The sequence below is a fragment of the Ictidomys tridecemlineatus genome, chromosome 3 (assembly GCF_052094955.1).
Source record: "Ictidomys tridecemlineatus isolate mIctTri1 chromosome 3, mIctTri1.hap1, whole genome shotgun sequence".
Lineage (NCBI taxonomy): Eukaryota > Metazoa > Chordata > Mammalia > Rodentia > Sciuridae > Ictidomys > Ictidomys tridecemlineatus.
The window spans coordinates 52,154,399-52,170,946 of NC_135479.1; the positions used below are offsets into that span (position 1 = coordinate 52,154,399).

General features: G+C 41.5%; 3 protein-coding genes across 6 annotated transcripts in view; 1 reads left to right on the forward strand and 2 right to left on the reverse strand.

Annotated features, from left to right (window-relative positions):
• Window positions 1-803, reverse strand: Naa38 (N-alpha-acetyltransferase 38, NatC auxiliary subunit). Of its 2 annotated transcripts, none has more exons than XM_013361759.4 (3): window positions 668-803; window positions 332-515; window positions 1-160 (listed from the first exon to the last, which is right to left on the reverse strand). In XM_013361759.4, exons 1-3 carry the CDS (start codon window positions 746-748, stop codon window positions 48-50), a joined length of 378 nt encoding a protein of 125 aa, XP_013217213.1. In that variant the 5' UTR covers window positions 749-803; the 3' UTR covers window positions 1-47. The 2 variants fall into 2 exon arrangements, with proteins under 2 accessions (XP_013217213.1, XP_021587047.1); XM_021731372.3 differs by having other exon boundaries at window positions 262-515.
• The window catches only part of LOC144376168 (uncharacterized), a 27,552-nt gene continuing 11,711 nt past the window's right edge, over window positions 708-16,548 (reverse strand). For 2 of the 3 annotated variants that reach the window (XR_013436324.1, XR_013436325.1), the window contains exon 3: window positions 8,056-8,247. Coding sequence is in view for 1 of the 3 variants with exons in the window: in XM_078042851.1 (XP_077898977.1) it covers window positions 783-908 (126 nt within the window). In the remaining 2 variants the exon portion in view is untranslated. Of the gene's footprint in view, window positions 909-8,055; window positions 8,248-16,548 lie in introns of those variants that run through there. The other variant, XM_078042851.1, reaches the window with a different exon arrangement.
• Window positions 1,387-5,519, forward strand: Cyb5d1 (cytochrome b5 domain containing 1). The gene is made up of 4 exons (XM_013361758.4): window positions 1,387-1,546; window positions 1,649-1,725; window positions 1,862-2,080; window positions 2,723-5,519. Exons 1-4 carry the CDS (start codon window positions 1,387-1,389, stop codon window positions 2,951-2,953), a joined length of 687 nt encoding a protein of 228 aa, XP_013217212.1. The 3' UTR covers window positions 2,954-5,519.

A 16,548-nucleotide genomic window follows, 5' to 3' on the forward strand; every position in this document is an offset into this window, starting at 1 on the left:
CATCAGTCATAAATTTAATGAGGTTTGAAAGACATGCCTAATTATGGTCAGAGATACGGAGGCCCTGCAAGGCTCTCCCTTTGCACCTCAATAGAAACGATGTGGTGTCCCGGTACCATGGCCAGGCCTAGCACACGGGGTTCCCCGGCAGAGAAGGAATCTGGAAAGAAGGGTCACAGCATCAGGGAGGCAGGCCAAAGTCGGTCCCGCCCCTTCTGAGCCACGAAAACACGCCCCACAAAACAAGGAGTGCTGTCAGACCCTGAGGGAAAATGCCTTGCGTGAACTTCCGCCACATTCCCAAGCGGGTGTGCATCCCCTGGGCACTGACCCGACGGCTTGAGGAACTCCTGCGCCGAACCTAGGATGACATTGCAGTCGCGGTCGGTACAGAGGAAGCAGCCGACCAGTGTCCGTCCATCTGTCATTCGAATGCGCATAGTCTTGTTGAGCAGCGCCTCTAATTGCTGCCGGGCACGCGCAGCCGGCGAGTCCTCGCGCTCCCCATCCGAGTCCTGCTCCGGGCAGAATACACTCAGACCTTGCAGTCTCTGCTGCCCGCCTGTCTGCGAAACCACAGCTCCCGGCAACCCACGGGGCACCCCCCCGCCCCCTCCATCTTGCTGCCCGACAGCCCCTCAATCCCAGAACCCGAGCCCGCGCTAACCCCGGCGCTGGAACTGCTTTGTCGCCGGCTGCAACATCCATTCTCCTCTCGTAGTAGCATGGTCGGCCCAGCTCCAGCCATTTGCCCCGCGGGCCCCTCTGGGCCCTTAAACTTCCTAAAAACCTTTCGGGTCCGGTGGTCTGAGATCTCGCGAGCGCTCCCGACGTCTTTCCTTTCGCGAGATCACCACTCCTTCTCCTCTTCGTCCCCTCGGCAACTGCAGAAATCTCGCGAGCTTCTCCTGTTCCAGGGCAATGGTTCACCGAGACCTATTACGCCGGGTGACTTAAAATATCGCGAGAAATTTACTTGTATTTTCTTACACCTTTTAGAAACCCAGAAATTTAGCGAGAATACCTTCTTCCATCCTGCTTCCTCACCTTGTTTTTCTGCCTTAAGATAGTTCTTCCTGAATATCCCGTGTAGCCCAGACCTCTGGATTAAAACGGAATGTGTTCGCTTTTCCCTGGAATTCAAATTATTCAATGTTTATGTGACCGATGTCGGAATCAGACTACGTTTCCCGTGAGCTCGCACAGACCAAGCCCTTCCTCGCCCTCACAGTGTTTAATCTCAGTGGACGGTGGCCGGGAAAGGACAATGGTTTCCATGTGAGCGGGTAAACGCGCTCACCTTAGCTCCTGGACGCGGAGAATGTGTGTGTGCTCTGAGGAGCGAGGAAGCAGCCAAGAGACCCAGTGCCCGATAGAGCAAGAGCCATGCCGCGCCGGGGCCTAGTGGCTGGGCCAGAGTTTGAGGGCTTCCAGCGTCGCTTTTTCACGCCGGAAGAAGTGGCCAGACATAACCAGCCCGAAGACCTTTGGGTGTCTTACTTGGGATACGTGTACGACCTAACGCCATTGGCTCAGGAGTACAAGGGTAAGGGACACAGGTTGGACCAGGACTGGGGTGTGTGTGGGGTGGAGGTAGGCGGGGCTGGTTCTTGGGTAGCCAGCGTTGACAACAGCTCCTCCTTCCCAGGGAACCTGCTGCTGAAACCCATTGTGGAAGTTGCAGGCCAGGACATCAGCCACTGGTTTGATCCAAACACCGGAGACGTAAGTTCTGTTGGAACATGGGGTTTGGTGGGGGAAGCGGTGATAGGGAGGAAAAGCGGGAAATAGCTGGAATCTGAAATAGTAACGGCTAGGATCCGCGCCCAGCCTCACCCCAAACTCAAACCCTTCTTTAAAGATCCGCAAGCACATAGATCCCCTGACTGGTTGCCTGAGGTACCGCACCCCGCGGGGCCGTTTCGTGCACGTCCCACCTCAGCTGCCCCGATCGGACTGGGCCAATGATTTTGGGAATCCCTGGTGGAAAGGGTCGCAGTACGAGGTGGGGAAGCTGTCTGCCAAGACCCGGAATATTCGCATCATTAACACTCTCACGTCGCAGCAGCACATACTGGAGGTGAGATCTGGTGCCTGGGGACAGGTTAGAGAAGGAACTGATACTTTCAGGAGATCTCCAAAGAGATCTTCAGGCCATCAGTTTGCCATAACTGGGTGAGAACCGAATTTTCTCTCTTTTAAATTGAGGTGACTGAGGAAAGCAGACCACATAGGTCTCCAGGGTTGGGAATTCTAGGAGTGTCTGGGTTACAGGGTACAAGACATTCCTTCATAAGTCCAGGGCAGCATCTTAGTAATGGTTGTCCTTGGAAGCTCCTACAGGCTGTTTGGGACAGTTTTGGACTCTTAAGACTATTCTATGCCAAGGATGAAGTGAGAGGACACTAGCTTTGACCCTTTGGGGTCATCTGTTTGTTAGAAGTGGCTTGCCATAAAGATGACAGGATTTTGGCACCCTTCATTGCATGCTGAAACTTCCAACTTTATTTCTGGGACTGTGGAGTGCCTGAAGCTACTATCTGCCAAAGGAGGCATTCTGATCCTAGCTCTGTATATCTTGGGCTCCTGGCCTTTGCTCTGTGTGTGTGTGTGTGTGTGTGTGTGTGTGTGTGTGTGTGTATATGTGTGTGTGTGTGTGTGTGTGTACATGAGCATATGTTCCATCCAGAATTCTGGAGGTGGGTGCTTCCATGTTCTCCAGGTGGGGGCTCTGGAGTCAATGTGGGAAATCCTACACCGCTATCTTCCCTATAATGCACATGCTGCCAGCTACACGTGGAAATATGAAGGGAAGACCCTGAACATGGATCATACCCTGGAAGAGAATGGGATCCAGGATGAGGAGGAAGAATTTGACTATCTCAAAATGGATGGTACACACTACATACCTGCAATACTGCTCTACTTCAGTGATGACCTCACAGAGCTATAGGAAAGGAGATGTGTGCTTGTCTGGATTAAGACATAATTTGAGTTTGCCTTTTTCTGTCCTTGAGGAAAAGAGGTGAGGGTGTGGGGTGCTTGGATTCAGACCTCCTTTCCCCTTTGGAATCTGGACTGTAGTTCTCGTGACCTTCTGAAGTATGAATCTTATTCTCCGGCTCCCTTCTGATTTGCTCTGTGAAAATTAGGGAGAACGCTAGAAGTGAATTAGTCTTTAGGGATGACACAAGAAGGCACAGTATCTTGGATAGGGAGTTGTAGGGGAGAAGAGGTAAATGGAGCTCAGGTAGAAGGTGATAGTAAGAGAACGAAATCCTACACAAGGATGAGGGGTGGAGGAACATTTTCGGCAATGGCGGAAATGAGATGGCTGTAGAAAGATGGGATCTACAAAGATAGGAGTAGGAAATGACTGTCATTGACCATAAAACCTAGCTAGTCTCTTTTTTAAATTTTTCTTTCCATATTTTCTGTTGGTGCATTGTAGTTGTACATGATGATGATTTGTTGTTACATACATGCACACAATATAACAATGTAATTAGGTTATTATCATTCCCTAGCACTTACCCACTTCCTCCCCCCTTATTGTCTTTTTAGAAAAGTATTTAGTAGCTGAAACCCAAGGGAAAGAAAGGAAATAAATGGTCATCAGATAATCCAGTCAAGATATTATAATGGGTACTTTATTCACCCTCTTTACTACAACTACCCCATAAAGTGAATACTATTAACACTATTTCCCAGATAAGACTTTTGAAACTTAGAAGTGTTCATTAGCAAAGAGATATTAGTTACCATTAGAGTCAGGATGCAAATCCAAGTCTTCCCAACTCCAAAGGCTAAAGGGACTGTTCTCAATCTCTTAACTTCATGGTAACATTTTAAAATGCTACCTCTGACCAAGTATTTGGTATTTGGATTTGTCCTGAATTTGTTGCACAATAAGAAACTGTAGGCCTATTAATTAGTCAGCAGTTACTGTGTTGGGAAAGAGTTAATCAGCAGAGTACACCAGAGGCAAAGAGTAAGCCAGGAAGACCTCTTTAGGAATAGCTGTTGAGGCTGCTTCTTGTTCATTCCATAGTAAAATTTCTCTTCTGACTTTTTTGAGGCAAAGATGTGGGCACTTATTAACTCCTAGAAAAACTGGAGTAGGAAAAGGGCCTGTAGATTGGGTTATATTGGTGAGGGAGCACAACAGAGGCATCTTTTTCACCTGTGGACCTTTCCACTTAGAGGAGGTGAGGAAAACAGGGTTGACTTTGAAAGATTCTAATTCCAAAAGAGGTGACTTGACAGGGGACATGTGAAGAGAGAACTAAGTAAGGTGGACAAATTCCCAATGACCAAAAGAGAACCAACCAGGAACAATGGCTAGATTTCACCCCTTGTAACCTAAGCAGGGGAGGGAAATGGAGGAGGAGAGGTGAACTTACTGGTAGCAGCAGGCAAAAATGAACCAAGGAGAGTTTAGTACATCTTCCTGGTTGGGTTCTGAACCCAGCTCAGAGGAAGGTGGTCTCTAGAGACATTGGGTGGGTTGCACAGAAGTTTTCTAAGTGGCTATGAGAAGCATGAACAAAGGTGGGGTTATCCCTATTGGCTTCAGGTTTCTGAATTCATTGGGATTGATAGAATCTAGTCCTATGGAATGAAAGAATACTTGAATTATCTGGATCAATAATTGTGATATTTAATCAACTCTGCAATGATCTCATATGTATCTTGTTTGCTCAACTAAACCTTAAATTATTTGAGAATCGAAGCTATGCTGTTCCTCTTGTTGCCAGCTTCAAAGGCTGTGCCTATGGTATGTGCTTAATTTGCCCAAATTTGTCCCTCTTCCAGAGTATCCTAGTTTAGTACATCTTGCCAGAAACACACACCCTTCTTCACATACCCAGACACTCACCAAGTAGATTCTATCTGATAAATATCACTGGAATCTATCTTTTTTTCTCTGAATTACCAACACTTCTTGTTTAGACAGCTGGGAAAACTTCCTAATCTGTCCTTCCATTTCTACTTCTGCCTTCTATATGCTGTCATCAGAGTGATATACAAACCTCAACATCTCACTTTCCTGCTCAGATATTTCAGTGGCTCCCATTTGCTTTTAGAATAAAATACTAATTTAAAAGACTCTGCATAAATAAGGCCCTGCCTACCTTGTGTGTCTCATAATATACCTCTTTGTTGCCTGTGCTTCAGACACCATGGCTGGCCTTCATAAAGTATCTTCTTTCCTCAAAGCCTTCACAAAGATTGTTCTCTCTGCTCACCACACCCTTCCATTTTCCACTTAGCTCATCCTAAATGTTTCTTCCTCAGGCAGTCCTTTTCTGATTTCTCAATATAGATCTAGACTTTTTGTTAAATCTTCTCAGCACCTTCAATTTGTCAGGTTCTTATAACTATTGTAAAATTATAGATGTTACCAGCTGATTGCTAGATTGTAAGCTCATAGAGGCAGAGATCTTATATATTTTGTCTTTGCTGTATTCCCATTGCTGGGTACATAGTTGCTGTTCAATAAATATTGATTGAATGAATTCAGATATCAAGGAATTAATCTGTTTGTAATGACTAGTGGGTGGGAGGCAATGATGGAACCAAGAGATATAATAAGTGTCAATAGTTTCTATCCACAGGTTTCTTTTTCCCTGCTTCCCATATACCCAAGAGGAAAGTTATTCCTTGAATTCTTCCTCACCAGAGATGTTTTGGGACACTCAATCTGTCCTTTTCCCATATGGCCACCAGGTGGCTGCAATTGCCTACAGAGTCAGGGAAAGCCTCTGGGAGAAAAGAAAACCCTTTAGGTTTCAAACAAGTTAGCATTGAAGGTGGCCCTTGGAGATTTGTAGCAGGAGGGAAAGATCAGGGGGAAAAAGGAAAAACTACATGGGCACCATTCTGGTAGCATTAGAATTTTCTTTATTTTAAAATTTTCCCCATAAGCACATGTCAGGAAGAGAGTGTAGTTTGAGAAGTAACTCTTGAGAAAGGGTGAATATGGGTCCTATTTATAGGTGTGTGACATATGGGGCAAGGTATCAGAGTTAAGGAATAAAAAATCCACAAATTTTTATGATAGTAGACTGCATTTATTTTTACTTTTTGTATAAGGCTTTCTACTACACACCACTTTGTTCTCTAAATATCTAAGAGTGGATATTTGCATGAGATGTGTCTGAACCTAAAACCTTGAAAGTAAATAGAACATGAGAGTAGGGTCCAAGTCCTCTTGTGGTGATCTCTTGTGTTGGAGGGAGGTAGGGCAGAAGTGTTAAAAGCTGCCTGACTTTGTAAATAGCAGCAGCTTCAAAAGATTCATTTGACAAATGTTTCCTACAACCATAGAGTCTATACACATACATTCCTGGGGGATAATAAAAGGCATATGTACTGGGCATGGTGGTGCACACCTGTAATCTCAGCAGCTCAAGAGGCTGAGGCAGGAGGTTTTTGAGTTTGAAGTCAGCCTCAGCAATTTAGCCAGGCCCTAAGCAACTCGGTGAGGCCCTGACTCAAAATAAAATATAAAAGCTGCTAGGGATGTGGCTCAGTGGTCAAAAGCCCCTGGGTTCAATCCCTGGTGTATCAAAAAAAAAAAAAAAAAGAGCAGGTTATTTCAGAAAACCTACCTATTCATTGGGATCAAACATCACATATGAAAGGGCTGAGGATGTGGCTCAGTGATAGAGTGCTTGCCTAGCATGCATGAGGCCCTAGATTTGATCCTCAGCAAAAAAAAAAAAAAAAAAATGTAAACAGGATATGATAAGCCAAATGATGGTATAGAAAAGGTTTCCATCCTCATGGCAAATCACAGGTAATTTCTTAATCCTTAAAACTCTAAATGTTGTGTGTGTGTTTATTTGGAGAAGAGTACTATAAGTTCCATCAACTCTCAAAAGGGCCTAGCTTTCTGCCCCTAAAAACAGTTTACACAGTAACAAAAATTTAAAGAGCCTCCAAAAGTAAAATATAAAAAAATGACAATATAATGTGGTCCCAGAATCACTGGTACCTGTTTCAATGGTCTGCTTCAACTGTGTCATACCTGCTGTGTTTCCATGGCAGAAATTCCTAAAACTTTTAACCTTGGGGATAAGTTAATGACTAATCTGAAGTGTTTTACTACAGTTCCAAATTTTGATCTAACTGTGCCATGTTGCGAGAGAAAGGATCCATCATTTGGGCTTTGGACTGTTAATACCCAATCATGACATTGGGATAAGGTTAAAATATCCAGTACTGCTGCTGAATTACAGGACAGCATACAAGTGTGTTGATATTGGGAGAACAGCCACTTAATGATAGATTAGCAAGAGCACATGACTTAGTTGCCAAGAAAACAGTTTAAAACCTTGGATCCTTACCTTGGAAGGTTAGGCATTCAAAATACAAACATATGCTAACTTAGTAATGGGTATTCTATGCTCATGAGAAGCACTTAAAAAAGCTGATGAGTGTGGGCTGGGGTTGTGGCTCAGTGGTAGAGTGCTTATCTAGCTGTATAAGGCACTGGGTTCAACTCTCAGCACCACATAAAAAGAAGTAAAGATATTGTGTTCATTTACAACTAAAAACATTAAAATAAAAAAGCAGATGTGTGAATAAGTGAAGTAGGGATAGGAGTAAAGAATGAGATGAGGAATAAGATGGTTGGGACTGCTAGACTTGAGTCTGTCCCTTATCGAGAGCAGCTCAGCTGTTGCCTTTGGGGAGTTGCTATTTAGTGGGAGCTTGGGCATCCAGCTTCAATTACCTGACTAACTCATCCTTGTATTCCTTGTAGCAACATAGTGTCTGGCATAGAATGGCAATAAATAAATACTTGTTTCATGAATGAATGGTACACATAACACATACACACAGTGAAATACGTTGAACTCAAGTTAAAGAGATGTAGATAATGTAGTGTGCCTTGCTACTTAACCAGTGTCACTATGTGAAGTGAGCTAGAGATCTGTATATTGAATTAGCTCTGGGCTGATAAATTCTTTGGGTTCTCCTATAGAATAGTAAGGTAAATAAAATGCATAGGCTTGTCCTTAATGATTGGTCTAGAGTAGATAGGACTCCATAACAGAACATTTATTTAGCTACATGTAACAGAAACCTGGCTGTTGGAGTTTAAATACAAAGGGTTGCTAAGTGTCTTCTTAGAAGTCTGCAGTTAGTGGGAACAGTGACTTCACTAGATCATCAGTATCTCCTATTTCTCCATCTTGATTTCATGCTCATAAACTTTTTGGCTGTTCTACTTTTAGCCTGTATTAAAAGCAGGAAGGAGGGAAAGGAGACAGAAGAAAGGGTAATACTTAGGTTAAGACAGCAAAAAATTTCCCAGATATCCTTAGCAGACTTTTGACTATATCTTACTGATAGAAAACTCATAACATGATGATCCTTAGATTCCAAGGAATCTGGGATAGTATTTCTTGACATTCACAACAAAAGCAGGATCTACTACTCTGGAAGGAGAGAATAGATAGGAACCAGAGACATCTTCCACAAGTAGTGTGAAAAGTGCTATGCATACATTCATTGACAAAAAATATTATATGCACTTTGTGCTAGGCAATGTTCCAGGTACTGGGGATATAGTAGTGAATCAGACAAACAAGGTTCCTACTTTATTGGGGCTTATACTCTGGTGAGATGAACAATAAAGCAGATAAGATCATTTTAGTATTAAAAATTATACATACTTACATTTATACATACACATATATATGTATTCATATACATATTCATTAAACATTTACCTGTACTAAATCACTTCTCTCATCAAACTTAAGTACTATATTGACAAAAGAGTACGAAAGCACAGAAATGTTGAGCAACTCACCAATAGTCATGCAACAAAGTGATAGAAGTAGGCTTTGAACAAAGGTAGTTGTAGCCCATTTACCTAACCATTGAGTTGTATCACATCACTGTGTGTTGAATGTAGGATGCTGTTTCAGTTACCTATTGCTGTTTAGGCAACCATCCCCAAACTGTGTGGCTTAAGGTAACAACCATCATTACTTATTTTACTAATGAAACTAGGCAGGGTTTGGTAGGGTCAGCTTTTCTACTCCAAAAATTGTAAACTGGGGTATATCACTAGGAACTAGAAGATGCACTTTCAAGATAGCTTGCTCATGGCTAAAAATTTGATGTTGGCTATCTGTTTCCGTGTGGGTCTCTACAGGGAAGCCTGGGTTTCCTCACTGCATGGTTCTAAGAGTGAGCTACCTAAGAGAATCAGGAGGAAGATGAATTATATGACCTAACTTCAGATTCAAGGAGAGGGAATAAGACTTCACTTCTCAGTAGGGAGTATCAACATTGCACTGGAAGATGGGTTGTGAGATATTTTGGCCAGTTTGGGAAAATACAATCTATCACAGATACACTGGAAACAAAAGGAGGTACATGCTAAGCCAGTCTAGAGTGGGATAAAGAGTTGGTCTTTGCAGGGTTATATATAGGGTAAATGGGATTTTGAGAAATGAGCATGGTCTTTCTTGAAAACCTAAGCTGGAATGTTGGCCCCAATCATTCATTTATTCATTAAAATAACTCTCTGATTTGTTAGGCACGGTGCTGAACTTAGTAAAACACAATTTCTGCCCTCACAGAGCTTACAGATTGGTGGGAGATTGAGACACTGGGGAGCCTCTTGTTACCCTGTTTCCATTTTTACACAGTAGTCAAGGGGAATTTTAAACTTCCCTTATAAGGCTTTGTACTTCTCTTAAATAGAAACTCTTATCATGTTCCACATGGACTGGCATGATTTGGCTTTCTAGGCTCTTTTTGGTCTCCTATATTGGCCTTTCCATTTCTGAAATTCCCCTAAGCTCTTTCATGTCAGAGCATTTTCACATGCTCTTCCTCTGCATGGAACACTCCACCTTCCACTCTTCCTTTGGTCAACTCCTATTAAAGTTGCTTAAACAAATTTCACTTTCCTAGACAGTGTTCCTTGATCCCTCAAATAGTGTCACATTTCTTGTCATACCCTCTCAAGAGTGTTCTGAAACATCTTAACTATAATTAAAACATTTAGTATAATTGTTTAATGTCCATCTTCCTCCCTTGTTAGACTGTAAGCTCCATGAGGACGGCTCTTACTTGCCACCAAAACCTAGCACCTGGCCCACTGCCCATCCCAGAGCAGCTATTCAGTAGCTCTCCATAGAATGAGCAAATATGTAATAAATACTATAGAAGAGCCAAGTATGAAATGCCTCAAGGTACACAGCAGGAGCACCTAATCCCTTCAGGGGGATTGGGGAAGGCTTTCTGGGGAGGTTTCTCAAACTGAGAGCTAAAGGGCATGGAGTTAGCCAAATAATGAAGAGGAGGGTAAGGGAGAGAGGTGGGGAGAGAGTGCTTCCTGCAGAGAATAAATAGCATGTGGAAACATTAGAGGTGATAATGTAAGCTCAAATAGGAGGGGGATGTGGCCAGTTGTGGGGGTAATGAGGAATATAAAAGCCAAACCAGGTCATTTTTTTTTAAATTGATACATAATTCACAAACCATAAAATTCACCCTTTTAAAGGATACAACTGAAGTACTTCCCTATCTTGCATGAGAACTTGAGTTCCATTTCCAGCACCACAAAATAAATACATAAATAAATACTTAAAAGTATTCAATCAGGCTTAAGGATTTTGTAGGGAGGACATAATCAGATTTGCCTTTTAAAAAGGTGGCTTGAAGCCAGGCATGGTGGCATATACCTGGAATTCTAGTAGCTCAGGAGGCAGAGGCAGGAGGATCACAGGTTTGAAGCTAGCCTTAGCAATTTAGTGAGATCCTGTCTTGAAAATAAATAAATAAATAAAATTTAAAAAGGGGTTGTGTTTTAGCTCAGTGGATCAGTGCCCATGGGTTGAACTGCCAGTACCACCTCCCCCCGCCAAAAAAAAAAAAAAAGTGACTTAATTACATTGCCAAGAAGGGATGGAATGGAGAGGAAAAAGTAGAGACAGGGTGGCTTGATGCCCTTTCAGGTCTGGGGACAAATGAAGGCAACTGGAACTAGGTTAGTGGTAGTGGTCAGAGAAGATGGACCAAAGTTACTGGGTAATTTATTGGGTAGAAGACTGAGAGAGAGGGAAGACCCAAGAACGACACCAGGTGTATGGGCAGCTGAGAGGATGGTGAGCCCAGTGATAGAAAAGGAGAATGCTGGAAGATGAAAAAATGAAATTTTAGTTGGCTATATCCTTATATTCTGGGACATGAAAGTACACATGTCCAAACCCTGGGATTGGAAAGCTCTGGGTCAGAGTTACAAGTATGGGAATTGTTAGCAGATAGTTATAATAGCCAAAGACTGGATGAGATCATCTCAAGAATGCAGTATGGGTCAGGTGCCATAGTGCACGCCTGTAATTCTAGTGATTCAGGAGGCTGAGGCAGGAGGATCGAAAGTTTAAGATCAGTCTCAGCAACTTAGCAAGGGCCTTTCTCAAAAACAAAAGGGCTGGGGTTGTGGCCCAGTGGTTAAGTGATCCTGGGTTCAATATCTGTTACTCAAGGGAAAAAAAAAAAGTGAATTCTGATCTAAGCAGAGGACCTAGGAGAAACAATATCTAAGGGAGGGGAGGAGGAAAAGAGGACTCACAGGGAAGAGCTGGAGAGTGACAGGGAAACTGGAAAAGGATGCCATGCAAATTAAAGGGAGAATACTTGAGAGGAGGGAAAGTGTGAAATACTGCACAGAGGTTAAATAGTAATATGATGACTGGAGTATCTGGATTTAGCAAATAGTAGATCATTGGTGGTTTTGTTAGGCTATAGTTGCATAAGATACACATGGGATATGAGAATCTAAAAACCCAACTGCAGAAGAGAGTTTTGTAACATATACAGAATACCAATCTTTCATTAGATTCCATTTCTTCAATCATAAAATAGGGATGATAGAAGGTAACAGTAAGGACAATAGACATAACCCTGGACATGTTCACCCTAAATGAAAGTTTCTTATAATGTTGTTGAAAAGATTAAATGAGATAAAGTATGGTAAAATTCCCAGCACTATAAACATCCTTAGAAAAGACACTACCACTAACCAGTTTTAGTTTTCTTTCCCATTCCTTGTGTTAATCACTATTTAGTAACAAATACTTCCCTTGGAAATTCCTGAGATTTGGTAACATTCAGCATTCAGGTCCATCTATCATGATTAAAAAATTAGTAGACCATGTCTGTGACTAACATTTCAGTTAGAATTTCTGTGAGAAAATTTGAGTCAAGTAAAATGCAGTTTTATGTCACACCAAGTGAGAGAAAGCAAGGAAACAGGGCTAACTATAAGAAACAAGAGTAACTAAAGTCAGCCTCTTTGCTCCTTCCAGTTTAAGGTGCTATATAATCCAGGTTGTGAGTCCTCTCAATTTGTAGTCATCTTAAGTGAATCATTCTGAAGTGAGAAATGGCTAAATGGTAAATTTGATTGTTTAGAATAATAGTTACCAATTATCAAGTGCCTTATTATGCCCAATGCCTTATGTAAGTTAGCTCATTTAATTCTTGCTACAACCTTGTGAGGATGGCTGGTTTACAGATGAGGATACTGACACCTAAGGGATAAACAACTTTCCCAGGGCGAAAGTTAGTAAGTATAGAGCTTGGTTATCTCTCTGACTGTATAGCTCCAACGCTTCCTCTAATGGACAGATTGGGTAGCTTCATTATTGGCTCTGGGACATATTTCAGAAGTTTGGGGACATAGAATCTTTTTAAAACATTAGTTGATTTTAACTTAGGAATTATATCAAATTTAGTCTGAAATTAATATAATTCCCTACATAGAAAGTTAGATAGTAGCAAAAGGCCAAGAGCAAATGGAGGGCAAGAGGATGACAGCTCAGGTTAGCACTATAACACATCTATAATCTGAAGAGTAATCAGTGGGAAAAGTGTCAGGGCAATATTACTGGGACTACTATGGCTTGACAATAGATGGAAAGAGCAAGACATTTCAAACTGGCCAGCTATTGAGAAACCTAGGCTATCCTTATCCCAAATGCTTGAAACAAACATTTGAGATATTGAATTTTTTCAGGTTTTGGAATACTTGAATACACTAGTGAAACATTGTGGGTATGGGATCCAATTCTAAACATGAAATTCATTTATGTTTCATATATACATTATACACATAGCCAGAAGGTAATTTGATAAAATATTTTTAATGTGCCTGCATTTTGACTGTGACCCATCACAAGAAGAACCTTTCACTGTGGACATTATGTTGGTGCTCTTGGATCTTGAAGCATTTCAGATTTTGGATTAGGGATGTGAGCTCAACCTACATCAAGAAGTTGTTAAAAGGCAATGTTAAGCAGCATGCTTATAATTATAGTGATTTGTGAGGCTGCAGCAGGAGGAGCAGAACTTAGATAGACCCCATCTCAGAATAAAAAAATAAAAAAGGTTGGGTGTGTAGCTCAGTGGTAGAGCATCCTGGGTTTAATCCCTGCTACCAAAAACAAACAAACAAACAAACAAAAAACCCATCACATATCAAGCTAAGGACATCTAGAAACAAATACATTTTACCCCCTTAAAGCCAACTTCTATCTCAATTCCTGTGATTTTAACAATAGCATTTCAATCCTTGAGTTATCATATCATCTGAATTTTCACCTTTTCTTCAGGCTTACCCTGGTCCATGAGTTTGGGTATATAAATGCCTGTTTTACCTCTTAGTAGCTCTGGTCTTAGATGTTTAATTTTCTTTTTTTTCTGAGGATGGGGAAGAGGCCATTGGGAATCAAACCCAGGGGCACTTTACCACTTTACAATGAGCTACATCCCCAGCCCTCTTTAGTTTTGAGACAGAGTCTCTCTAAATTGCCCAAGCTGGTCTAGAATTTGTGATAATCCTGCCTTCACATCCTGAGTAGCTGGGATTACAGATTTTTACCACCGAATCCAGTTTATTTAATCTTCTTTTACCTCTGCTTCCTCATCTGCAAAATGGAGATTGATAATTTCTATTTTACAAGGTTATTGGAAGGAATAAGTGAGTTAGTACATATTAAGTACTTACTTAGGGTATTTCACTTTCGAAGTAAAACTTCATAAAAATCAGCAATCATACCTGGGTGTGGTGGCACATGCCTATAATCCCATCAGCTCAGGAGGCCGAGGCAGGAGGATCACAAGTTCAAAGGCAGCCTCAGCAATTTAGCAAGGCCCTAAGCAACTCAGGGAGACCCTGTTTCTAATTAAAATACAAAAAAGGGCTGGGGATGTGGCTCCGTGGTTGAGTGCCCCTGGGTTCAATCCCCAGTACCTATCCCCCAATAGCAATCATCATCCATTTTTTTTACACATAATTTATTTACTTTATATTTTGATTTATCTGAAGTCTTTATTTCAACAAGAAAACAAACACTAAAGCTAGTGTGGTGGCACAGACAGGAAGTAGATTTCTGGTGGGTCAGTTTTGCAATGTTCTGTTCACTCTGGAAGCCCAGACTACAGTGCTTCTCTGGCCTATCCAACAATTTTGTAAGCTAACTTCCTGCATAAAATCCCTTTTTGCTTAAAGAAACTAAAATTGCTTCTGTTACCTCCAAGTTCTCTAAAGCACACATTACTTACTGAATGAGCAGTTTGTCATAAATGGTATAAATATTTTCCTGGTTTTTCTTTTAACCTTGTTTGTGATGTTTTGTATAGAGTAAATCTATCTATCTATTTATTTATTTATTTGTACTGGGGATTGAACTCAGGGCATTCAACCACTAAGCCACATCCATAGCCCTATTTTATATTCTATTTAGAAACAGGATCTCACTGAGTTGCTTAGCGCCTCACCATTGCTGAGGCTGGCTTTGAACTCATGATCCTCCTGCCTCAGCCTCCCAAGCCGATATTACAGGTATTTACCACCACGCCCAGCTAATTTTATTGAGTAAATCTGAAAGTATTTTCCTTTATGGCTGTTACTCATGTAGCTTAAGACTTTTTTTTTTAAATATTTATTTTTTAGATTTCTGTGGACACAACATCTTTGTTTGTATGTGGTGCTAAGGATCGAACCCGGGCCGCACGCATGCCAGGCGAGCGCGCTACTGCTTGAGCCACATCCCCAGCCCTGTAGCTTAAGACTTTAAAAAAATTTTTTTTTAGTTGTTGATGGACCTTTATTTTATTTGCTTATTTAGATGTGGTGCTGGGAATCGAACTCGTGCCTCACACATACGAGGCAAGCACTCTATCCCAGAGCTACAACTCCAGCCCCAAGTTTAAGACATTTTTACCTCCAGGAAAATATTTTCTTATGTCACATTCTAGTTCTTTTAAATTTTTGTTTTTAATATAGCTGTTTAATCAGAAGAGAACTCCTTCAAAATACTGATGTTAAATCTATATATTTAACAATATGCATGTTTGTCCTTTCCTTCTTCCCTTCTGACCTGTCTGAAGTTAATCCCTTCACTTGTGCTCTTGCTCTCATTCTTTCCTCCTATTTCCTGGAAGTAGATAAGACTCCTAATTTGAGTGTAAGAAAGAGATCATTTCTCAGCCTGTTACAGTTTAGATATTAGGTACCCCCCAAAAGCTCATGTGTGAAACAATGCAAGAAAGTTCAGAGGTGAAATTATTGGGTTATGAGAACATTATCTAATCAGTATATTGATCCCCTGATAGGGATTAATTGGGTGGTAACTATAGGCAGGGTGGAGGAGATGGGTCTTTGGGAGGGTGCCTTTGAATATATATTTGTCCCTGGGGAGTGGAACTCTCTCTGTGCTTCTCAGGGGTCTTGTTCAGACATGCTTTCCTCTGTTACAATCTTCCACCTTGATGTTCTAAGTTATCTTGGGCCCAGAGCAATGGAGTTGGCTATCATGGAGTGAGACTCTGAAACTGTGAGCCCCCTAAATAAACTTTTCTTCAAGTCTTTTGGTCACAACAGTGAGAAAAAGCTGACTAAAACATAGCCTTTTGACTAAGATCAAATGAGTATAAGGAAGAAGCCTCAAGAATTTGAATAAGTCACTGTGGAGAACTGACTCAAAAAGGAAACTGATTTGGAATAAGGTTTTCTGAGCAGGGATACTAGTCCGAATGGTTACGGTATTTTCTTCCACAGCACTTTGAAGTGCACCAAGGCAAGGGGTTTCCAAGAAAGAAAATGAGAAATGGGCACCAGCACTGGCGGGAGAGTTGTTGAAATGAAAGACCATGGATTTTAAACTGGACAAGAGGGGCTGGGGTTGTGGCTCAGTGGTAGAGCGCTCGCCTAGCACGTTCGATCCTCAGTACCATATAAAAATAAATAAGTAAAATAAAGGTATTGTGTCCAACTACAACTAAAAAATAAATACTTTAAAAAATAAACTGGACAGGAAAGGAGGTGAAGACAGAATGGAGGAGAAATAATTAGGAGAAAATTAAGAGTTAAGCAGATAGAATGTCTCATGGGGGTCCAGGAATAGTGAGATATAAGTAAACGAGAGAGCTAGAAAAATACAAAGTTGTAGCCAAAGCGGAGGCTTGAATTTAATATTACAAAATAGGTAGGTACAAAGGCTGGGGATACAA

Coding starts and splice junctions, on each gene's coding strand:
- Naa38 (XM_021731372.3), bottom strand. CDS start 748: ATGGCTGGAGCTGGGCCGACCATGCTACTACGAGAGGAGAATGGATGT. Junction 516..667: donor AAAGCAGTTCCAGCGCCGGG/GTTAGCGCGGGC, acceptor TGCCCGGAGCAG/GACTCGGATGGGGAGCGCGA. Junction 161..261: donor GCAAGGCATTTTCCCTCAGG/GTCTGACAGCAC, acceptor CCTTCTTTCCAG/ATTCCTTCTCTGCCGGGGAA.
- Cyb5d1 (XM_013361758.4), top strand. CDS start 1,387: ATGCCGCGCCGGGGCCTAGTGGCTGGGCCAGAGTTTGAGGGCTTCCAG. Junction 1,726..1,861: donor TTGATCCAAACACCGGAGAC/GTAAGTTCTGTT, acceptor CCTTCTTTAAAG/ATCCGCAAGCACATAGATCC. Junction 2,081..2,722: donor CGCAGCAGCACATACTGGAG/GTGAGATCTGGT, acceptor CATGTTCTCCAG/GTGGGGGCTCTGGAGTCAAT.